Source organism: Lithobates pipiens, unplaced genomic scaffold (genome assembly GCF_037356315.1).
Source record: "Lithobates pipiens isolate NorthernLeopardFrog02 unplaced genomic scaffold, aLitPip1_a1.2 Scaffold_18, whole genome shotgun sequence".
NCBI classification, from domain to species: Eukaryota; Metazoa; Chordata; class Amphibia; order Anura; family Ranidae; genus Lithobates; species Lithobates pipiens.
In genome coordinates this window covers 560,051,484-560,076,560 of record NW_027507758.1, presented here as the reverse complement: position 1 = coordinate 560,076,560, position 25,077 = coordinate 560,051,484, and the positions used below count along the sequence as shown (strand labels likewise).

The following is a 25,077-nucleotide window of genomic DNA, read 5'->3' as shown; positions in this document are numbered from 1 at the left end:
CACCTGGCTATAGCTGTGACCAAAACATACACAGACCAGTCTGCAGAGGGCACCAATGCAATAATTACAAACAGGGCTGGTGCAAGGATTTTTGACACCCCAGGCAAAACCTAATTTTGCTGCCCCCCCAATTGGCTTAACCTCCTTTGCCCTGCCCATGTATACCCCACCTTTTTAATGAAGCACCCATCAATTGCAGCCTTCCAGTGCCCATTAATGAATGTTTACTTGCTTCTATTCATTCTGGAGTTGGGACACAGACACAGTCCTCTGCCACTGCTGCTCCTCTGACACTATGTGCGAAAGGAGCGGCTGCCTGCTGATGCTGAGACTTAGTTGCTTGCTGCCGAGAGAAGAGTGTAGGAATAACAGTGGCCGGGCGCCCTAGGCAGCAGTGCGCCATAGGCAGCAATGCGCCATAGGCAGCTGCCTAGTTTGCCTAGTGGTAGCACCGGCCCTGATTACAAATGAGGCCACAGTTAGTAATTTCTTACTGCTCATTTAAAAGATGGAAAGATTGAAAATGTACAGGCCAAAAAAAAAGATTTGCAACTACCAGCTTGGGGAGCCATTAAAGCTTCATCAAAATGTGTATGCAGGAGTTACTCAACAAACTACATACAGTGGGGGTTATTTACAAAAGGAAAATCCACTTTGAACTGCAAATGCACTTGAAAGTGTACTGAAAGTGCACTTGGAAGTGCAGTCGCTCTAAATCTAAGGGGTAGATCTGAAATATGTGGAAGCTCTGCTGATTTTATCATCCAATCATGTGCAAGCTAAAATGCTGTTTTTTTATTTTCCTTGCATGTCCCCCTTGGATCTACAACGCTTTACTTTAAGTGGAAGTAAGTTTCAGTGCACTTTCAAGGGCATTTGCAGTGAAAAGTAGATTTGCCTTTAGTAAATAACCCCCAGTATGTCCCCAAATGAACCTAGATAGATACAGAGCTGCAAATATGTCTGTCTTACAGCTGAAAAAAACAATATTCTTCCTCTGTCTTCTTTTTTATGTTATACTTTATTTCTTTTTTAAGGTAAGAGAAGTTGTGCTGGAGAGACACTGGCTAAAATGGAACTGTTCCTCTTCTTTACAACACTGCTGCAAAACTTCACCTTTCAGGCTCCACCTGGAGCAAAACTGGACCTTACAGGCGCTGTTGGCTTCACAACCCCTCCACTGAAACACGATATTTGTGCAATTTCTCGCAGTTAAAGTGAACTGGCAGAAAATATGTCAATAATAATTATGGACTGGGTTTAATCTTTCCAGAAAGAATGTTTTTGATTTGTAGAAATGTGGTGACAAAATGGCTTATGATCAATCCAGAAGTGGTGAAACACGTTAAGGAGGGGTGGTCCCTGCATTGGCACACTATAGATGCAGTTGTGGTGAATGGTTACATAATATGCTAAAGGTTCATAAGTATTAGTAAAGGAATTGTATTTTAGCACACCCCTGACCCCCTAGTGTAGGGGTCGACAGCGTAAGCTGGCATGTCACCTCTGGGGCGATGTCTCTTAGTCATAGTGGGATCCATGGTCAGAAGGGTACCAGTCACTTTTTGATAAAACGGAGAGGATTTTATTACTCACTGTTAAATGGGAGATAGGGTTAGGGTTGCAGATGCTCAGGACTACAGCGGAACTCCGGTGCTCCACAAAGCACATCACAAGTAAAAGAGCCCTTAAGTCTGGACTGACCTTTCTGTGGCAGGATTCTCTGACAATCCGCACCAATTACAAAAGCTTGCTGGACATCATCCTGCTTCCTGTGAAGATCAGCCGATCCAGGCCTCATCGCTTCCCCTTCTGGCTAAAACAGTAGCTCTATTAGGTACGTACGCACCCTCCCCTGGCTGCAGCTGGGAAGGAAGAGAGCTTACATCAGCCAGCCCTGAATATTTATACACTTTCCCACAATGCACTACTGGCAGAGGAAAACTCCTAGTGGTGGACTGGAAAAAGGTATGAATATCCATAATTCTTACCTACTGTAAAATCTCTCACCAATGCCAAAGGCAACAGTGCCACCTATTGACAGACTGAACAAATAGAGCTTTTCCACAAATAGAGCTTTATTTTGGTGGTATTTGATCACCTCTACGGTTTTTATTTTTTGCTAAACAAATAAAAAAAGACCGAAAATGTTGAAAAAAATTTTTTTTTTGTTTCAGTTTCAAAACTTTGTAAATAAGTAAGTTTTCTCCTTCACTGATGGGCACTGGTGGGGCGGCACTGATGAGGTGGCACCAATGAAGTGGCACTGATGAGGTGGCATTGATGGGCACTGATAGGAGACACGGATGGACACTGATAGGTGGCACAAATTGGCACTGATAGCTGGCATGGATTGGCATGGATAGCTGGCACGGATTGGCATGAATAGGCGGCACAGATGGGCATGGATGGGCACTGATAGATGGCATGGATGGGCACTGATAGGCGGCATTGTATTGTACTGATGGATGCCAATCAGTGGCAAACAATAATGCATGCCAATCAGTGATGCCCATTGTGGGCACTGATTGGCATCCATTGTGGGCACTGACTGGGCATCCCTGGTGGTCTAGGGTGGCATACCTGGTGCTGGGGATCCCTGGTGGTCTGGAGGCATCCCTGGTGGTCCAGTGTGGGCATCCTCAGGGGGGCTGTGCTGATAATCGATCAGCAGCCGATCGGACAGACGCGAGTGAGGAAAAGCCGATCACCGGCTCTTCCTATTTACACTGTGATCAGCCGTGGTAAAGAGTCTCCGTCGGAGACTCTTTACCAAGATCGTAGTTGCGGGGTGTCAGACTGACACCCTGCAACAATGATCGCCACGATGGGCGGCGCCAGGGCCGCGCAGCGGCTCAAAATCCTGAGGACGTCCTATGACGTCCAGTCAGGATTTTGAAACCACTTTTCCGCCGTCATTTGACAATGGGCGGACGGCAAGTGGTTAAAAATAACAAACATGTTAAACTTGTGTGAAATGGTTTTGCACAGAGCAGCCCAGATCCTTTTCTTCTCTGGTCCCTTTTAGGTGCTTCTGGCCTTTCCCTCCTGTCAAGCAGCTTGCTATGGGGGCACCTGAGCCAAGCCGCAGCTCCATGTGTTCATTTAGACACAGAGTCATGATTTGGCCCTGCCCCTTCTCTCTACTGATTGTCTGAGTGACTTTGATAGCAGTGGAAGCCAATAGCACCGCTGCTGTGTCTCAGCCTGTCAGGAGCGAGAGTCCCAAACAGCCAAGGTACTCCTGTACATCGCCGGATAGAGATTGGGCTCAGGTAAGAATTAGAGGGGCTGCTACATACAGAAGGCTTTCTATCTTAAAGCGGAGTTCCACCCAAAAAAAATGGAACTTTCGCTTTTCTGAAATCCTACCCCCCACCCATTTTGCTCCCACTGCCGAGCATAGATAGCCGAGCCACCAGCGGGTATCTACGCCACTTCTGGCGCCTTCTCTGCCCCCCCCCCCCCCCGTCTTCTGGGAGAGACACAGGTCCCAGAAGACAGCAGGGACCAGTGGGATCACGCAACGCGAGTCGGACATGCACAGTAGGGAACCAGGAAGTGAAGTCGCAAGGCTTCACTTCCCGATTCCCTTACCAAAGAAGGTGTCATCTCCACCAGAGAGCTGAGGGACGGGTCGGCTTCTGGTGCTGACATTGTGGGCACCCTGGACAGGTAAGTGTCCATATTTTAAAAGTCAGCAGCTGCATTATTTGTAGCTGCTGACTTTTAAAAAAATAATTAGGTGGAACACCGCTTTAATGCATAGAATGCATTAAGATAAAAACCTTCTCCCATAACAAGGATATAGATACACTATATTGTCAAAAGTATTGGGGCACATGCCTTTACACGCACAGAAACTTTAATGGCATTCCAGACTAAAGCCCCATATACACTATCAGATTTTCTGCTGATTTTTTTCCTTCAGATTTACCAAAACCACATAATATGAGGTCAATCCTTAGGATTTTCAATGTGTATGCAATCAGGCAGGCCCTTGCACTACATGGTTTTGGTAAATCTGAAGACAAAAATCAGCAGAAAATCTTATAGTGTGTATGGGGCTTTAATCTGTAGGGTTCAATATTGAGTTGGCCCACCCTTTGCAGATATAACAGCTTCAACTCTTCTGGGAAGGCTGTCCACAAGGTTTAGTAGTGTGTCTATGGGAATGTTTGACCATTCTTCCAGAAGAGCATTTTTCTTACAAAGGATACTTTTATTCATTTGAATATACGCTTCTTGCATTTTACTACTTGTCCACAGAGATTAATTTAAATGCCCAGAGAAAATTAAAGAAGAACTCTTATGATCCTTTAAAAATAAAATAATAAAATAAAATAGAAAAATGTCCTTGTATAAAATCCTGTATTTCTTTTGTTAATTCGTTCAACTCTGTCCCTTCCCATCTCCCTTGTTTGTGGGCATGAAGCTGGCCAGACACTGTGCAAATCTGCTTTGTGGGTGTTCTTATCGGCACCCCCACACCCAAAATCCTTTTATTGAAAAACTGAAGAAGCCAGGCAGAAGATTGTAGCCCAAATGTAAACTGCATCCAATTAGATGCCTTTTTTCGGGTCTTGGAAAAATGGTGGTTTTCAGACTACAATGGCCTAGAAGAGGGATTCTTCCATCCATGCTGTATATGCTGTGGGCTGAACAAAAAAAAAAATATTACGGTTAGCCTCTTTTACAGAGCAGTGGCACTGCCCACTTTTGTACTGAGTGTGTCTATCGGGTGCTTCTGTGTCATGTGCTGATGTCATGAAAAGAGAGAGGAAATTTGTTTTAAAAAATTGCTATAATAGTATTTAAATTCTGAGACTTCAGATGTTTTTTATGCCTTTGAGCTGTTTCTCAGAGGGCTGATTCACACTTAGACCCCTTTCACAGTGAGGCAGTTTTCTGGCATTTTAGCACTAGAAATAGTGCTTGTAAAGCACCTGAAAACTGCCTTCCATTCATTGCAATAGGTGTTTTCATAGGTACGGTGCGTTTGCGGGACATTAGAAAAAGTCCTGTAAGCAGCAACTTTGGGGTGGTTTGGGAGTGCTGTATACAGTACTCCCAAAACGCCCCTGCCCATTGCAATGAATGGGCAGCACTTCCGAAGTACCTGAAAAGCGAATTAGAAGTGCAGGAGTTTTTAACCCTTTTTTGCGGGTTAAAAGCATCCCGCTAGCGGCCGAAAAGCACCGCAAAAGCGCAGCTTAAACAGCGGTAAAGCACTGCTCAAACAAGCCCCTGAGCGAAAGAGGCTAACGCATTCCATTCTTGTGCAATAAGAAACTCTTCTTAATGCATGGTATAGCATGTGTTAACATGCCATGCGATAAGGCAGTCCTATTCTTGACATATGTAGGGCATAAGCCCAGTAAATGACAACCTTAAGTCATTAACCATCCCTATCCCTTAAATAACAAATGACTCGACAAGGTTTGGAGTAAATGGCCAGCCGGCCTTTTATTATTACAATATATACATTTTAATAAATAACTTTTTAAACTTCCACTTAAACTTTTAAATGGGTCATAAACCAAGTGTAACCACCAACCACTGGTCACTGTGAACAACTATCCTGAACTTTGAACTCTTGCCTCCAGTCAGAAACCCCGAACTCGGAGGCGGTACCCAACGTGTCACAGTGACCTACCCTTTTTTAACCCTTCCGGGTTAACCCCTCGTGACCTGGAAGTACCATAACCACCCCCAACCCATGGATGGGTACAACATGTTCCGTACATATACCTCTCCTTCTCCTCTTCGAGCGACCCAAAGGACTGCCACAGCACACAAGGGGTAACCCCTTACCCTTGCTAGCACCTCCACACCCTGAGACCTCTCTGAATTCCCTCCTGCAAACCCACTGACCACAGGTCAGTACCCACGTCCGTAAGGTGGACCCCGTCACTCCTCAAATACCTCCACGTGTCCACTTCCAATTCCCGGTGGCGGATAAAAAGGCCACCATTCCTGACAAAAAACCTGCTGACCTCTTTATTTACCTTTATTCTGGCCCTGTCCACTTTTTTACCTGACCACGCCCACCTCCAAGACGTCCTTCCCACCATATCCGACCACACCATTACCATTCTTGGATAAGCAGCTTTGAGCCTCAAAAAAAATCACATTTGATGTCCCGAATCAGTTCCCTCATGGACCTAGCTCTCATATCATTGCCCCCTACGTGTAATAGCAATACATCAGGGGCCCTGTCTAACCGGGCAAACCTGTGAACCTTGCCCAGAACCCTGCTCCAACTCATGCCCAATCCACCGAACCATCGCCTCTTGTTGGGATATACGCAGCTGTCTGCCGTTCGGCCGAACGTCAGCTCTCTTGGTCCCCCAGTAGACATATGAGTGGCCAAGTATCCACACCAAGCCAACCTCTTGACCTGTGAACAACAAAACAACAACCAACAAATAACTGGCGACATGCAAAAAAAACACCATGAGTTTAACCCCCCCACAATAGTGCACACCCCCTTACACCAATAGTTGTGGGTGAACATACAACTTAAACCAGTCAGAATCCCACCTGCCAATGCGCTTAACCACCTCCTGACTTAAACCCGCTTTAGACGCCTCCGTCGCCACCCCTATACGAAACGAATGTGAAGAAAAAATCATCGGATCAAAACCGGCCTGAGTGAGGCACTGCCACAAATTGGAACCGTGACAGAAAAGACCCATCTTCGTGAACGAGCAAAGGACCCGCGACCTGCAGTCGCATCTCCCAGAAGTTCCTTAACACTCTAACCGGGCAAATATGGGACTCCGCGATACTACCAATCACGACTTGACACCCCTTCCCACCCTGGTCGGTCTTAGATCTTCAAATCCATAGGTGCTAAGGTGTTCCTGGCCAACTACCACATCGCCCACCAGAAGACCCCCCCTGTACCTTTTTTGACAGACTTACCAATTCCCCCACTCTTAACGCCCCAAAAAAGGCCAACACAAACGCCGTTCTAAACAAAGCTTGCTCGTAACCCGAGCTGCAGACCTTGTCCACCGCCGTGCACAGCACCTGAAGTATCCCAAACGAGACGGGGCGCCTGCCACCGGTTTGCTTGTGCGCTTTGCTGTATCCCTTCACTGCTTGTTTCACCCAGAAATCCTTTGTGTAGTCCCTATGCCCTTACCACTTAAATAGGAACGCCAAACCCGCTAGCTTCCTATCAATAGCCGCGGGGGAGACAGCCGCCTCCAACCCCGCACCGATAAAATAAAGTACTGCATATGGCACGCTAGGATCATCACTGGACATGCCGATTCTAGTCAGGCATTCAAACCAATCGCTCCATACCTTGACGTAGGCGTTCTACGTGCCCGTACTCACAAATTGCCTGGTCCACTTCACGGCTGTCCCAATGCTACGCCCCATATCCAGTTGGGACAGGTGACCCCGCGCTGCTCCGCCTCTGGTGCCAACTGCCGGAACCTGTCCCACTGAAAACGAGACAAAGCGTCAGCCACAGTGTTCTCAACCCCCGGCAAATGCACAGCATAAATGAATGCATTCCCTTGCAGACAACGTAGCACTAAATGTCTTACTAGCCTGACCACCAGCACTGATGCCGCCGTAAGGCTGTTCACCACCTGTACCACCCCCATGTTGTCGCAGTTGAATCGCACCTTCATGTTATGGAACGATTCCCCCCAAATCTCCATGGCCACCACAATGGGAAAGAGCTCCAGCAGTACCAGATTCTTCAGCACCCCGGCCTCGACCCACTCTCGTGGCCACCGAGCCGCACACCACTGTCCTCTGAAGAAGGCCCCGAACCCCGTAGACCCTGCCACATCCGTAAAGAGCTCCAGGTCGCCGTTACTGACCGGGCCCGACATCCACAGAGCGCGCCCATTGAACGACTCCAGGAAGTCCTGCCATACCCCCAAGTCCTCTCTGTGTTCGCCATTGAGACTCACAAAATGTGTCAGCGCCCGCACGCCCGCCATTGCCAAGGACAATCGGCGGCAGAAGACCCTCCCCATTGGCATGATGAGGCAGGCAAAGTTCCGTTTCCCTAGCAACAATTGCAGATGACGCAGAGTCAGCTTGCGTTTTCCCCTGGTCCCCCGAACCTCCTCCTGCAGCTTCTCCAACTTGTCCCTCGGCAGTCAGCATTCTATCCGTACGGAATCAATTTCTATGTCTAAGAACGCGATGAGCGCCGTAGGCCCTTCTGTCTTTTCAGAAGCCAGAGGGACCCCGAAACGCTCTGCCAGGTGCTGAAACGTTCCCAGCAGGACCGCGTAGGTATTAGCACCCGCCGGGCCAACACACAAGAAATCATCCAAATAATGAATGATCGAGTTGATGCCCGAAACGTCCCGAACTGCCCACTCCAGAAAGGAGCTGAATTTCTCAAAAAGAGCACACGAAATGGAACAACCCATCGGAAGGCACCTATCCATGTAATAGCCACCTTTCCACGTGCAACCCAGCAGCCGAAAGCCCGCCCCAAATTTGCACGTGCTGTCGTTAAACTGCCAGAAAAAACCCCATCGTTTTTCGGCCGGTTGCCCCGAGGCTGTGGAACCCTGCCTGAAAAAACTGGTTGGGAGCCCGCGTCGCCATCATCAGCTTCATCCACAGGCTGATATCCTTGTGGTCTCAACGCAGCGAGGGACGCACTGCCATACGTTGACGAAATTGCTCGTTGTATCTCAGCCATGCGACCCCCCCCCCCGTATGTCCTATGGGCCTCACTGATGGACTCCAGGTACACGAACAGAGCCGAACAATGTTCGGGGTGTTTTTCTCCTATTATGCTTGCCATAATGGCAAACGCCTGAAGCCAATTGGCGAATGTACGCGGGACCAACTGGTAGCATCGTTTCTCCTCGTCCTCCTTCTTACTTTCTTCAGGCTTCAACCTGTCCAGGATGAACTTCTCTAACGGCAGCAAGGTGAATATTTCCACGTACTCACCCTTCCATATCCTTTCTTTGACTTCAGCTTTTAAATGCGCTACTAGCGGGCCCTCGAAGCAGACGTATACTTGGCTCTTCGCCGCATCCGCCAACCTGCCGGACTCCGCTTTCTTCTCCCCCACCTTGCCCTGGCCCTCTGAAGCCGCCACCTCTTTTTGCACCCCAGAAGGCCTACTCACCTCTTTTCCAGGTCCCACCACCGCAGCGGGCACCTCCTCTGCGACCCTCTCGGTCACCACCACCAGACTAGTCGCAGTGCCCGGTGCCCAAGCCTGGGCTGGCCCACCCAACGCATTCATCTCGAAACGTTGCACCAGCTCCTTCAGCTCCAACAGTAACCCGCCTAACCCTTCCGCTGAACTCCTAACCACCTCCTTAGATGCTAGGGGCGCCGCCTTGCCACCCCTAACCACTACCGCACCCCCTTTCACCGCTGGCCCCATGTGACTACCCGGACCCAACAGATTATGCAATAATGAAGCAATAGACAAAGAAAAATCGCACTCACTGGGCTGCCCAGGACTGGGCCCAACAGCCGCTGCACTCGGACCCACCGCCGACGTCTGGACGACCTCCTCGCCACCTTCAGACTCCGACAGTTCTCCCTCCGATCTGTAGACGCTGTCTTCCGGCTGGCGTAATGCGTCTTGCACTCTGGATGGACCTGGTCCCTCTGTGAAGGTTCTGCGGTGCCTCTTCCGTCCCGACCTCTGACTCACCCCGCAAGACCCGCTCCGCTTCTCACGCGACTGGCTCCTCTGCCTGCGGCTCACACGCCTGCCCCCCCGACTGTCTCTCCACCTCGCCATCCTTCTCCCCAGAGCTCCTGCCGGGCCCGGACTCCTGGGACTGGGGGCCATGCCTGCCACCATGACCCCCACCCGGTGCTCTCTGGTCCCCAGCTGCGTCTCCCTGGGGACCCCACATGTCCTCTCTGCTCCCACTGACCACCCCATATATCTCCGCCGGGCCGGGGGAGCTGAGCCATGTGCAGAGCTATGCCCCTCCCCCGACGCTTGCTGTCCTCTCCTCCTGCTCCCGGTAGTCCCTGGGCCCCTGCTCCGCATGCCCCTTCCTGCTCCAGTGGTGGGGGTGACTTGGGTGCTGACTGCCTGAAGACCCCCCTGCGGGGGCCGCACCCGGGCTGTACCTCTCCGGTGGCCACGATCGGCATGCCCGTGATGTAGCCACCCCACCCCCACCTGCGGCTCCCGGGTCCGCTGCGATGGCCGCTATCTGGTCCCTTAGCCATTCAGCACCTTCCCTGGCGATCCCCGCCCGTAACTGTGCCATGAGGTTATCTGACGCCATATCCCTGGAACGGTGCAGAGCGTTGAGGGTGTTGCAATCTCTTCCTCCTCCGCTCAAGACTGACGTCACCTCCTCCTTCCTGGCACTATCCTTTTGCCTGCGTACCGCCCAGGCCCTAAACCCTCCCCTTCTCTTAAAGTTCCAACCACTTTTTAATTTAAAACGGCGACTGTGCTATTTCCAGCACTGTCATGCCTTCCCTCCACCTATGTTCTTTGTCTTCTGCTCCGGGACTCTCTGACTATTCTATAATGAATAGGTTGCCAACACACCACAATGGAATAAAAAAGAAAATTAACCCTTTTTCAAAACGCAGCTCTCCACAATGATACAATGACTTGTCTATCCCTCTTTTATTGTGGTCTACCCTTTTGCTTAAATACTTTCCTGTTACTATACAATATTTCCATCTGTTGTCTCTGAACTGATAATCTAATGTTTATTTTAAGATAAAACCCTACTTCATTTCTCCCTCCCTCCAATGTTACCAAGCTAACTATGTACTGCCTGCCCACTGTACAATATTTGTGGTTATCAGAAAATACACTTTAATGTTTATTTTAAAATAAAATTTGCCTCGTCTCTTCATCTTACATTGCAACTTAACCAAGCTGCTTACATACCTTCCAGACACTGTACAATATTTGTAGCTATTGTCTCCCAGATAATACACTCTACATATACATTTCTTTTTTTATTTCCACATAAAATCTGCCTTGTCTTTCCTATTTGCATTATGATGTTACCCAGAGCCGGTGCTACCACTAGGAAAGCTAGGCAGGCGCCCTGGGGCGCAGCTATGGCCGGGGGGACACTGGGTACCCTAATGTAAGGGGGGACTTTGGGATTCTAATGAAAGTGGGGTCTCTGTTGTAAGGGTGAATTCTGAAAACCCTGATGTAAGGGAAAGGGGATTCTGAGGACCCTGATTTAAGGAGAAGGGACTCTTGGGACCCTGATATAAGGAGGGGGCAAGTTTGTGACCCTAATGAAAGGGCTAAACTCTGATGTAAGGGGGGGTCAGGCCTGGGGATCCCATGCCTAAAGCTTGTAAGGGGCCACAAAATAGCTGGTCTTGCCTAGGGTGAAAAATGGTCTAGCACCGGCCCTGATGTTAGCACCCACTGTACAATATTTGTATGTATCAGAAAATCCACTTTATTGTTTATTTAAAAATAAAATTTGCCTTGTCTCTTCATCTTACGTTGCAGCCTTACCAAGCTGCTTACGTACTGGCCAACCACTGTACAATACATTTGGTTATTGCCTCTAAGAAGAATTTCAAGATAAAACTCTGCACCTTTCTATTTATTGAATTGTTAATATACTGTTGTCAGGAATTGTTCCACCTGCTGGTAGCATTGTCAGACATCTGGCGTGCAGTACTGATGTGCAGTACTGATATGTATAAATAACCGGCAAGTACACACATACACTTTGCCTTGGTATCATCCTCGTGCCTTGACCTGATACTGCGAGCTCTGAACTGGATTCCTGTACCTGAACCCTGTGCCTTGTACCTGTACCCATCCCTCCTGTGAGCCTGTTACCCTTACCTTTACCTTACAGCCTGATCCATCCATCCTCTCCTTGTCCTGTTTGTTCCCTATCCCCAGCTGCTGACTTCCCGTTGAGGACCCTGGCCTGGCTCCGTTTATGATTCCGGTATCCCCCATTTTATGTATATATCTGTCATGTATCTGGTGTGACCAGAGCTGTGTGGACAGCAACAGAGGAACAAATGCAGATAAGGTGAAAATATATAATTTATTAAGATAAGCGAATAAACACAACCGCCTCCAATATACTACAATGTGCAACCAAACAATCACCAACAGAAACCCACAAATAGTAACAGACAAATATATACAAGTAAAGGGGAATACCGGAATCATAAACAGGGCCAGGCCAGGGTCGACAACGGGGGTTCAGCAGCTGGGGGTGGAAGAGAAACAGGACAAGGAGAGACGGATCAGGTACAAGGCTCAGAGTCCAGGGTTCAGAAAACGAACAGGTTCACGGCGCAAGGAAGATACCAAGGCCAGGCATCAGTGTGTCTGCCGGGTACTTATACACACCTCCTGCAATTACTCAGGTGACACCTAATTGCAGGAGATGATGTTGGCCCCACACTGCCAGAAACCACCCGCTGGTGGACACCAGTACTGCGGCCCAAGGATCATATGATACTATTAACAGGGGAAGGCTCCCCAGGCAGTTCCAGACTGCCAGGAGACACCTGCTGGTGGACCACAGTACTGCACGCCAAGTGTCAGTCTCATCAGATTGTGGTGGAAGCTTTCCTGACAATATCTGTCCTTTTATTATTATTATTTGTGGGTTTCTGTTTGTGGTTGGTTGCACATTGTATTATATTGGAGGTGGTTTTGTATATTCACTTATCTTAATAAATCACTATATTTCACTTATAGACATTTGGGTTTCCTCTGTTGCAGTCCACACAGTTCTGGTCTTACCTGATATGTGACAACTGTCCTTATGTAGCGCTGTGATTCTTTACCATGTAATGTTATATAGCAAGACAATACTATTAGGTTGCAATGTGGCTCCCTTTAGTGGTATACATTGTGAAAGAGACTTGTTTATTTTTCAAATAATAGCATGGAACAAGACCTATACAGGAAGTGACTTAACTATTCTGTGAAAGGATTTAATTACCCACAGTGCCCCATTCACCTACCCATGAACCCTGGGGACTAAACTGCATGCTGGGCAGGGTATAAAAAGGAAGGGCGGGGCCTTCCTAGCTCTCTTTCTCTGGGGATGTGTGGTTTGAATACAGGGACCTATGTGGAGTTGTTTTGAAGAGTGCAGCCTGTTAGTGGGTGCCACTGAAGAACTGTGGAGAGCGTGGCCGGGTCGGAGGGTCCAGAACACCCGGCAAAGCCAACCGAGGGTCCCGGTCATCTTGCGGAGTGCGCAGCGTGACAGTGCTGGCTGGCGGCAGTACTGAGATCACCGGAGCAGAGGCGTCCAATTGTCCAGGCCTGGTGTGGTGAGAGGGCTGTTGCCCAGAATTTATATAAAGCACTTAACACGCTATAGACTAGTCACTACACTGCTACTGAGATCTGTAGTCCCGTGGAACAGTTCCTTTCAATTAGACTGTGCTCAATCGGCACAAAGCAAGATCCATAAAGACATGGATATGCAGGTTTGGGGTGGGGGAAACTTGACTGGTCTGCTCAGATTCCTGATCTCAACCTGATAGAACACCTTTGGGATGATTTAGAGTGGAGACTGCCAGCCAGGGCTTCTTGTCCAACATCAGTGCCCGACCTCACAAATGCTCTTCTGGAAGAATGGTCAAACATTCCCACAGACACACTCCTAAACCTTGTGGACAGCTTTCCCGGAAGAGCTGAAGCTGTTATAGCTGCAAAGGGTGGGCCAACTCAGTATTGAATCCTACAAACTAAGACTGGGATGCCATTAAAGTTCACGTGCATGTATAAGCAGGTGTCACAATACTTTTAACAATATAGTGTAGGTCTGAGTTGATCTGTCGTAGTAAAGTCAGGTTCACACAGCCAAATATCAGCCGGCATTGGCTGGTTCAACAGAAACCGGCCGACACTCAGCCCATGTCTATGTCAGCCTGTTCAACAGAAGCTGGTAGGATGTCTAAACTTATTCGGGACATTTCCCAACCTTTCTACCCCTATAACACCTGTACAGGAACCAGCAGGTATGGACATCAGCAATACAGGAATGCCTGGACAGCAATAACAAAACACTGCAGCTTTGATGTATTAGATAAGCCTTTTTCAACCAGGGTGCCTTCTGGGCTCAGAAGTGCCTTGACAAAAATGCCTAAAAATTGCCAAGAGTTGTCCAAAAATTGTCAACAAGCCAGTGAGTGGATGAATTCTGTCTTTTTGTTACACACAACCACCTGATTACAGCATTAAAACTTTGGGCCCCCAAACTGTGGGCCTACCACTAGTATCCTAAGAGCCGGTGATGTCATTGGTAGATAATGGAGCCATTGGACGCCTGCACAGCAATCTTGTTTGCCTATTCCTTGCCCCTCTCTGTCATCCCTGGGGTCATTTTAGCAGAGAAGAAGATAAACCGAAGGAGAAGAGGAATTCTACAGTACTAGTCAGTATCAGTGTGCAAAGGTTGAGGAATAAATCACCCCAAATGTTGGGTAGTTTACATGCTATGTTTGCGATACCTAAAAATATTACTTTAGATGTTTACATTTTAGAATGGGGTGCCTCGAGATTGTGCATTATAAAGGGTGCATTGGCTGAAAAAAGGTTGAGAAACACTGCATTAGATTAATTTTAGGGAAGTATTATATTTCGGTGTGTTCAGCCTCTTGTACTTTGGCTCACCATACAAACTCCTGGCAAGCTGTGGGTATAGTTACACTATTGTTTATACATTCTATAGCATGCATACAGATTAAAAAATAAGTCATGGTATATATTACTATGAATTTAGGTGAAAGGTGTGCTGTTTTAGGTATGTTTATACAGATCTCTCATGAGTCTAGTTTTTGTAAACCATTACATAATGTTTTTGACTTTTTTTCAATACATGTGGGCAAGGCTTTCCTAGATTGTAAAATATATAAATGCATACCAAAAGGGTATTCTCCATTACTTCAGCTGAAGACTGAGAACAAGGACTGCAATACAATCCTAATGTAAAAGGTAAGAAATTGATCAGGTCTGTATGGTTCTAAAATCATTTATCTAAGTTGCACAATTCTTGGGTAGAGCTTCTGAAATTTACAGAGCTTTTAAACAAATATGGCTAATACATACAGCTAATACTTGCAAATATTTCATACATTTGCATGTCACGGGGAATTCAGTACAAATGGGACTGCAGTCGGTGACCACCTTCTAAAAAATGTGTTTTCTGTCACTTGGGCTTCAATCAGTCCCTGATAAAATAAAATATAATGTCAAAGTGAAGTTAGATCTCCTGAAAGTATAGAAACCACTGGACCAATATGACAGCCAGGCAACTATCATGTTCACATGGAGAGGTCGGCAACTGCAACTTCTACATTTTTATATATAGGTTTTATTTAACAGGTTTTAACTAGTTTTTTTTTTTTTTTTAAGCACACTTTACCCTGGGTCTTGGAGTGCTAAATAGAGATCTTGATGGGAATGTTAGATGTAGCTTTAAACAAGATTTAAGCAGGCTATATATGCTTCAGTATTGCTTGAAGCTTACATTTTGAGATGAACAGCTCAGCCTACGTGTTTCCTCAGTATAGGCTCTATTTAACACACTTTTACAGCATTTCTGAAGCCCCTAAAGTCCCCTTCGGCTCAATTCCTGGAGTTCTGAGTAGAGCTGTTCATAAATTAAGTCTGTGATTTTTACCATTTTTCAGTTTGGCTTGAAAATGACTGAAGCATGTTTGAAGCTCCTCTATAGCACTACCAAAATGATCTGTATTTTTAAAGGGGGGTACACACTATAAGAGATTTGGATGAACGATCGTCTGGCTTTCCTAGCAAGTCGGAACTAAGGATGGAAATAATGTATGAAAACTCTCGTACGACAAAGGCTTTTTTGTTCTGGTTTATTGTTTCTTATCATGCACAGTCTTTCCTGTCTAATTTTTGTCATACGAAAACAGTACACATTAAAGAAAATCACTTGTTCTGTTCACGTAAGAGGAAAAAAAATTGGAGTTTGTCCCTGCAGAAATTTTCATTTGAAAAGTCTGAATCAGAATCAAAATTGAATGATCACGCCTTGTACGGAATTTTTCTTCTTATTTTCTCATAGTGTGTACCCAGCTTTATAGTGGAACGTGAGGATGCTTTAAGGGCTTCCAGTCTCTCAGAGCTTGTTAAATGCTTGCTGATGTTGATATAATTTAGATAAAATTTTACAGGATAAACTTAAAGTACACTCATTATAACAAGTGTAGCACTAACCCCCGAAGGGGCTGCTGGTTAGATTGGGCTTACCGTTACCTTCCTTTTCCTCACTTCACGTCTAGGGGTGTCCCATGGTAGATGGCCCAGTAACTTGAGAGACTGACAACAGATCCACTTAAATGGATTTTATTTGCAAAAACGTAGACAATGAACAGTCTCTTAAAATGGGATCAGAGGGTTGGAAAGGAAATTCAGGTACTTTTAATGTCAAAGTCAATACTGAAGAACTTGCTTACTTTGACTGCATCCAGAGAATAGCCATTCGCAACTGGATGTTCACTCAATTTGAATAGTCCCTCTCTCACAAGGCCTAGCAGCCAACAAGGTGCTTACTCAGGAACAAGACTCTGCCACAGATGTTGTAGAACGTACAAGATAAGTCTCTGCCACAGATGTTGTTGTAGAACACGTAGGAAACTAAACTTGTAGAACACTCGTGTGATACCTGGATCATTCAGCCAGCTTGGTGATATCCACAAGACCGGATTCTCTTGGGCACTTCAGCTCCTCCAGGCTATTTCTAAGAAACCAACCCATACGTGGCCTTCTTCTGAGGAGTCCTCCCCTGGATATTGTGAAGTCACTGGGTCTCTCCCAAACCGGAGACGGCACCCAAACACCTCAGAATCCTCCTTTATTTTCCTGGCCTCGGGCTAGCCAGCCCCGAGACAACAAGATCAGGTGGATCCACACCCCAGGCCATAGCCTTCCAGGGGGCTGGTCAGGAGGACCATGAAATCAGTATATCCTTCTGGACCAGATCCCCGAACCACGTGACATCCGGGTCTTAAATACCCTCTCCCAGAAGGCACAGCAAAAGAGCCATTCCCACTGGGCGGGCTCTGAGAGAGATTAACGTAAGCACCCAACCAGACCATAGTTCCATGCCTGCCACAAGAGACAGTGCCCCCTGTGGTCAGGCTGAACATCTCATAGTCCAGTCAGACTGATGCTGAAGTCCAAATTTAGACAATTGTACCCAAACCAAACTGCAGTTCAGGTGTAACCTTATATTTGAAAAACATAGCACGTGCTCTTCAGGAGCCACCGCTGCACAAGAATACATAGCCTGCCATTGCTGACCTCCTTATAAAATTTCTACTTGCTTGATGTGCCTGGCTTATACTGTATACTTCTAAAAAATTTTCTATCTAACAGCAAACAAAAGACAGAGGAAGAACATAAAACCTCAATCCTATACAGCTAGACAGCTGGTAAACTAGCATTTACAGGAATAGGTTAGTAAAATCAGTTCATAAAAGTATTTTATGGTGGCTGTATTTGAAGTAAACATGTGCCTATGCTATGGATTTAATTATTTACATATTTTTAACAAGTAAATATGCTTACTGGTTGTTAATAATACATCAGTATTTGAACATTCATAGCTTGGCCCGGGTTTACTTTAAGCAATGGCTGAATGTTTAGTGTTTCAGTCCTTACAGCACTTTTCCCACAGTAGGAAAGAGAACTTATAAAAGATGTAAGGCTTGTTTACCCTGAAGTCATGGTAAATAACTTCTACATATCATATTAAACCACCTTGTGATATCTCAGCCCCCTTACTTAGCTGTAATGTTACAGGCCTGTTTCTTTGTCGGTATGAGGGGTCTATGTGAGGCCAAAAACAATGCACTTAGGTGCTGGGTGGGAGAACAAGGCATGGGCAAGATCAAACCCAGAATAGTCTTTATAAAAGGAATTTGGTGATGTTGTAGTGCTAGTTCTACTGTGTTTGCATACCTAATTTGGGGTTTCTAGCTATAAGTGTCCCCAAGATATGTGGCCCCAAACTCGGGTCGCAAAATGTCATTCTCTGCCTCAGAAAAGTACTTGGCATATTGCCCATATCAGGGGTCACTTGGTGGCAGGTGACGTGGCAAGTGGACAATCCACAACTTAGTCACATGGCACTCGTGGCCGGTCACGTGGCACTCATGCCGGATTACGTGGCACTCGTGGCAGGTCACGTGGCACTCGTGGCAGGTCACGTGGCACTCGTGGCAGGTGTCATGGCAAGTAGACAATACACAACTTGTGGCAGGTGACGTGGCAAGTGGACAATACACAACTTGTGGCAGGTGACGAGGTAAGTGGACAAATACAATACACAACTTGTGGCAAGTGGACAATGACATACAGCATATGCACTTGCCTTGCGATCGACATCCGTGACTTCTTCAATCAGGCATGCTGACAACTTCATTGATACCATAAATATAAATGAAATAAGATGTGTGTGTGTTTTTTGCACTGGTACACTGCAAGTATGAAAAGTTGATGTGACAGATATATATAAGTAAGTATAAGTAACTAACAATCTTCCAAAATTTCTAATTCAAATAGAAAAGATTACAACAGAATAGAAAAAAAATATAATTTAATAGAATAAAATAGAAAGAATATACAATCTTCTGAAATTCGAATTTGAATAGAATAAATTTGAATTTTGAATAGTATGAATTAAAATTTTTAAATGAATTAATTTTAAATTTGGATAGAAAAGATTATAATAAAATGGAAAATAGACTTGAAAAACGATAGAACAGAACAGAATAGAATATATTATATTTTATTCTGTTCTGTTCTATTATTTTTCTAGTCTATTCTTTTATATTCTATTAAAATCAAAATCATTATATACTAAATTAGAAGTTCGGAAGATGGTGGTTTTATAATATATATATATTTCTTTCCGACATTCGAATTTTGTATAGAATGAATTCGAATTTGAATATAAAAGATTAGAATAGAAATAGAATAAAATAGTATGTCATTGTCCACTTGCCACAAGTTGTGTATTGTATTTGTCCACTTGCCACGTCACCTGCCACAAGTTGTGTATTGTCCACTTGCCACGACACCTGCCACGAGTGCCACGTCACCTGCCACGAGTGCCACGTGACCTGACACGAGTGCCTTGTGACCGGCCACGAGTACCACGTGACCAAGTTGTGGATTGTCCACTTGCCACCAAGTGACCCCTGATATGGGCAATATGTCAAGTACTTTTCTGCAGCAGAGAATGACATTTTGCGATCCGACCTAGGGGCCACGTATCTCGGGGCCACTTATAGCTAGAAACCCCAAATTAGGTATGCAAACACAGTGGACCTAGCATTACAACATCTCCAAATTTGGGGTTTCTCGGACCAAGTGACCCCGAGATACGTGGCCCCAAATTCGGGACACAAAATGTCAAGCACTTTTCTGCAGCAGAGAATTACATTTTGCAACCCGACTTTGGGGCCACATATCTCGGGATCGCTTATAGCTAGAAACACCAAATTTGGTATGCAAACACAATCTATCATTTTTCTAGTCTATTTTCTATTTTATTATAGTCTTTTCTATCCAAATTTAAAATTAATTAAAAAAATGTAATTCATACTATTCGAAATTCTAATTTATTCTATTTGAAATTTGAATTTCAGAAGATGGTTGTATATTCTTTATATTTTATTCTATTAAATTACATTTCTTTTCTATTTGAATTAGAAATTTTGGAAGATGGTTAGTTACTTACTTATATACATCTGTCACATCAACTTCTCATACTTGCAGTGTACAGTGCAAAAAAAACACACACATCTTATTTCATTTATATTTATCACATCAATGAAGTTGTTAGCATGCCTGATTGAAGAAGTCACGGATGTCGATCGCAAGGCAAGTATATATGCTGTATGTCATTGTCCACTGGCCACGTCACCTGCCACAAGTTGTGTATTGTCCACTTGCCACATCACCTGCCACAAGTTGTGTATTGTCCACTTGCCATGACACCTGCCACGAGTGCCACGTGACCTGCCACGAGTGCCACATGACCAAGTTGTGGATTGTCCACCTGCCACAAGTTGTGGGGTTCCTAGCACCAAGTGACCCCAACATATGGACAATATGTCAAGTACTTTTCTGCAGAAGAGAATGACATTTTGCGACCCGACTTTGGGGCCACGTATCTCGAGGCCACTTGTAGCTAGGAACCCCAAATTTGGTATGCAAACAAAGTAGAACGAGCACTACAAAATCAAATTGGGACATTCTTTACAGCACTCCTCACCAATGCCATCAGCCAACAGCCATTGTGCCTTAAAGGGGCCAAATCTAAGATCCCTCCATTAGTACAGTAGCTACAAAAAACTCTTTCCTACAAGATGCAACACTACCTCACACATCCACAAAAACAAAGCTACATAATGGGGACATTTCCCCAAGGTATGTCAATGATGACACAGAGAGAGTTATGGAGAAAGTGTAATGTCTGTGTCATCCATGGACTTTTTTCAAGAATGACACTTGTGATTGCATGTGAGCCAAGGAACACACCTACTGTTAGGCCCCTTTCACATTGGGCAGAATGTTGCCAAGCAGATCTGCCTGCTCAATGTGTGATACCTCCCCTCTCCACAGGTGGATGACAGGTCCATGTCCTCTCTGCTATGCAGAACAGACACAGCCCACTTTTCTCTATGGGGCGGTTGGATGGAAACTGACTGCATGTACTTTTTCAATTTTATTGTCATCCAATCTGCCAGACGGATGGCAAACGTAACCCCATCTGTTCGCTGTTTTTAACAGACCGGATCAGATCAGTTACTGGCGGGTGACAACGGACACATGTCCGCTGACATCCGCCGCCCCATAGAGAACTATGGGTGGTCCGATCGGACCCACCTGAAAAACGGACAGGGAGACACAAACAGTCCGCTGGTGTGAAAGGGGCCTTATAACTAATGCAAAGCTCATCTCCCCAGCTTCTCTTAGTTCTTTCTTGGCTTTATTTTTGTTTAGTTCATTTTCTGAATGTAATTTCTATTTTTGCTTCCAGGTTTTGCTGCAGACATGTATTTAACTGATCCAATCACAATTGTCCTCACCATTGTCACCTGTGTTTTTTTGGCAATTTTTTTATTTGGTCAGAAGAAAAAAATTCATCCAAATTATCCTCCTGGACCACCACGTTTGCCTTTTATTGGAAATTTGCACATTATAAATATCAATAAACCTTATCTAACATTTCATAAGGTAAGATTTTAGACTTTAAAATGTGTAGTTGAAGTGCATGTAAATACAGTAGATTCCTAGTCACAAATAACATTTTTATAATCAGGAATACATGAAAAAATAAATGTAGTGTAAAAATAAATCTAGTATAAGTCTGGCAATAATTTAATATACGTTTTTTGTTTAGCCTATAGGCTGAATGAAAAAAATCTAACAAGTTCCTCCAACCATTCTAGCAGCCTGGATGAGCAAATTCCCCTACTGGGCTATTGTTTTCTGACAGCCACTACACCATACAGGGAAAGTAAAGTTTATGTACTTTGGGATCCATTGTGAACTAGAGAGGGCCAGGGATACTGTATGTACTACATAGCCTGTTCCTGGGGCTGAGCCACAGTCTCCACATCTGCAACATTGTTCTTACCTACCTATTCCAGAAAGGAGAGTTGACAGGTCATCAGTCATATGCAGAACTATAACCATAGTAGGGTCTGAGTGGCAGTGTCCATAAGACTAATCATCTTCCTATCCATCCCTTGGAGCCAGCCACCATCTCTACTATAGATAATTCCTGGCTGTATGACTCCTGTCCCGAAGGTGCCCACATAGTTCCAGTACATTTTAATGGCAAAGTCAGTGCTGGGAAATTTTCTTCTTTCTCTCAAAAAAGCAACCACCAGCATTTTTTCTCCCACTGACTATTAATGCAAGATGGCCTTTTATCTCCCACTGACCACCAACTCAAAATATCACTGATCCCCTTAGGTAAGGGAGTATTGCTCCACTGACTTACATTATTACATTACCTTACAAGGAAGCACTACCACATTGATCACCAATGTAAAGTGTTATTTACATTGGCCACTAATGTAATGAATGTGTTTGTATTAACTACTATTTTGAAAAGCGGTGCTATCAGGGAGTGTTGTCCCGTCCCCTGGTGTACATGAGGTATTATGAATGGGTCTATCCACTGACCATCAGTGTAAAAGAGATATAGAAATAGAAGGGGTGCGTAGACCATCACAGAACATCTGCATATAGGAAATAAAAATATTTGGCAAATGTCAGGTGCTTGAAAGATTTAATTGGAAGGGGAATTTTGAATTTTTGCTATGCAGACCCATGATTTGTAGCTATGTCCCTGGCACTGCTGCTTCTGATCTCAACTTGCTCCATAGTCTGGCTACAACAACATTGCAGCAGTATAGCTACACTCAGGTTTTCGTTAATTATACAGTGAAAAAAATTGCTGGCTGCTGGAGTTAGGCTTTAAATATTAGATTTTTTAGTGAACAAGCAGCTTATAAGCATTGTCTTTTTTTCAGCTGGCTGAGAAATTTGGCTCAATATACAGCCTACAGATAGGACCTCAGAAGATGGTTGTGCTGTGTGGCTATGAGACAGTGAAAGACGCGCTGGTCAACCATGCTGAGGAGTTTTCTGCAAGACCCTATGTGCCGGTGTTTTTTGATATGTTCAAGGAACATGGTAAATATGCATATACATTTTATTGTGTTTTATTGTATGACCAAATCAACATACAGAGAATTATATAGCACTAATGCACTGGCCATGTGAACAGATTGTAGGGTGAGTTGACAAGGTTTCAGATCAAAAAGTCAGACCCTCATTTTTCATAGCGTAGTTCCGGTGCAGTAATAAAACATCCTAGGAGGACAATAATCATTTTAACATATATCAAGTCCACCAGGACTGCTACATGCAGAAGTCTGAACACACCACAGCTCCTTATTTGAGTTGGGAATAGCTCTATTGTTAAGACAACAGCAATTCTAAGCCCTTGTACACACGGATGGAGATTCTGACGGAATGTGTCATATCGGACCGTTTTGTCGGATAATCCGACTGTGTGTGGTCTCCATCGGACTGTTTCCGTTGGAGTATCCGACGGACCAAGTTTTCCAACTTGTCTGTAAAATTTTCCGACAAAATGCTCCGATCGGACATACTCCGATCATGTGTAGCTTACTCCGTCGGACAAAGTGCCACGCATGCTCTGATCAAATTCCTAGACCAAAGCTATTGGCTACTAGCCTGAACGTAGTCCAGTTGTAACGAAATAACATCATCACATTAAGTACAATCGGATTTTCTGACAACTTTGTCCGACCGTGTGTATGCAACAGTTTCGGACAAAATCCGTCGGACAAAATCCAACGGATTTGGTTGTCTGAATGTCTGACCGTGTGTACAAGGGCTTAGATATACTATATGCAATCCATATGGCATCGTCCCTTTCCAGGTAGAACTCCAAATAACATGTGAATAGATCTGCAAATTCAGGCTGCAATAGATTGTACAAAGCACAAATCAAGGTGAACTGGGAAGTTAACGGCCAACTTAAAACCTAAGTGTAGTTAAATAAAAGAAAACAGGACAAAGAGCATTAATTACTTTCAGTAAGATGTGTCCCTTGTGCTACTGTGTTGTCGTTTGCATGAAATATTCCTCCTCTGATGCCCCCCACCCCTCACACTGCTGCAATAATTTTCCAGTGCGGCTGTGGTTAATACAGCTAAAGGGGCTGACACAGGCATTCATCAAGAGAGCCAAAATATGCCCACCTTTTCCAACCAGCTGTTCCATTCACAAAAGCCATACTACAGCTTCTATGAATGAAATGTGATCTATGGATGGAGAGGCAGACTTATCAATTATCTGCTTGTCCTACATTCATAGATCCCGTTTCATTCATAGAAACTGTAGTACAGCTCTTATGAATGAAGGAGCAGGACAGAAAGGATGGGCATAGTTGGGCTCTTGGTGAGAGCCTGGGGCGGCCCCTTACCTGAATAAGCCCCTGCCACACTGGAAGATTCCAGCAGTGCGTGTGTGGGGGGGCATCGAAGGAGGAGAATTTAATTTAGGAGGACACAGCAGCATAAGGGACATATCCTGCTGAAGGTAAGTAACGTCCCTTGTGCTATTTTTTTTTGTCTTGCATACACATGGTCACACATAGTTGGTCGGAAATTGCGAACGTCAAGAATGTGGTGACATAAAACATGTATGACGAGCCGAGAAAAGTGAAGTTCAATAGCCAGCACGGCTCATCTGCTTGATTCCGAGCATGCATGGAACTTTGTGTGTTGGAATTGTGTACATACAATCTGAATTTCCGACAACGGATTTTGTTGTCAGAAAATTTGAAATCCAGAGCTCAAATTTCGTGTGACGGAAATCTCGATGCAAATGTGCGATGAAGCCTACACATGGTTGGAAAAGCTCCCATCGAACATTTTCCGTCGGACAATCCGACCGTGTGTTACGGGGCATTTGACTGATAAAATGTATGTGTTATTTTATTTTTTCTTTAGGTCTTATATTTTCTAATGGTAACAACTGGAAAGCCATGAGACGATTCACCCTTTCTACACTGCGAGATTTCGGGATGGGGAAGAGAACAATAGAAGATACGATCACTAAAGAATCCCAATGTTTGATAAATGTTATAAAAGCCTACAAAGGTCAGTAATAGTGTAGCCTGGTTGACAGTTATAAGACTGCAGAATATCATTTACTTCAAATCAATTGTTCTCACTATCTGTACAGATTTTTACATCTGTGCCCAGGAGATGTAGCCACTCTACACCTATTATTAGTAACACCTAGGGTTATAAGGCAGACCCCAGCTCCTTATTAGAATCTTGTGTTATTATCTGGTGTTTAGTTCCTGGTAGCAAGTAGTCACAGTCCAACATTAGGCTATTGAAGATTGAAAAACTGAATATGAAAATTCTAATTCAAGTTGTTCGTTTAATTACTGACTAGCAGGGCATCTCTATATGCAACAATCTAATTTTGCAATGGTTCCTTGATTGTGGCACAAATATCCAGCGGCACCTTATGCT

The 25,077-nt window shown here is 45.0% G+C and overlaps 2 protein-coding genes across 9 annotated transcripts in view; both read left to right on the top strand.

Moving 5' to 3' along the window:
- Positions 1–12,681, top strand: part of LOC143988987 (cytochrome P450 2C5-like) — an 86,230-nt gene extending 73,549 nt beyond the window's left edge. For all 7 annotated transcript variants that reach the window (XM_077488965.1, XM_077488964.1, XM_077488962.1 and 4 more), the window contains one exon: positions 1,038–12,681. In XM_077488965.1, coding sequence (XP_077345091.1) covers positions 1,038–1,216 — 179 coding nt within the window. In that variant the 3' untranslated portion in view covers positions 1,217–12,681. The remainder of the gene's footprint in view (positions 1–1,037) is intronic.
- Positions 12,682–14,795: 2,114 nt separating this feature from the next.
- LOC143988985 (cytochrome P450 2K1-like) overlaps positions 14,796–25,077 on the top strand; it is a 48,867-nt gene continuing 38,585 nt past the window's right edge. The window contains exons 1-4 of one of the 2 annotated variants that reach the window (XM_077488961.1): positions 14,796–14,941; positions 21,027–21,223; positions 22,531–22,693; positions 24,544–24,693. In XM_077488961.1, the coding sequence (XP_077345087.1) occupies positions 21,041–21,223; positions 22,531–22,693; positions 24,544–24,693 (496 nt within the window). In that variant the 5' untranslated portion in view covers positions 14,796–14,941; positions 21,027–21,040. The remainder of the gene's footprint in view (positions 14,942–21,026; positions 21,224–22,530; positions 22,694–24,543; positions 24,694–25,077) is intronic. The other variant, XM_077488959.1, reaches the window with a different exon arrangement.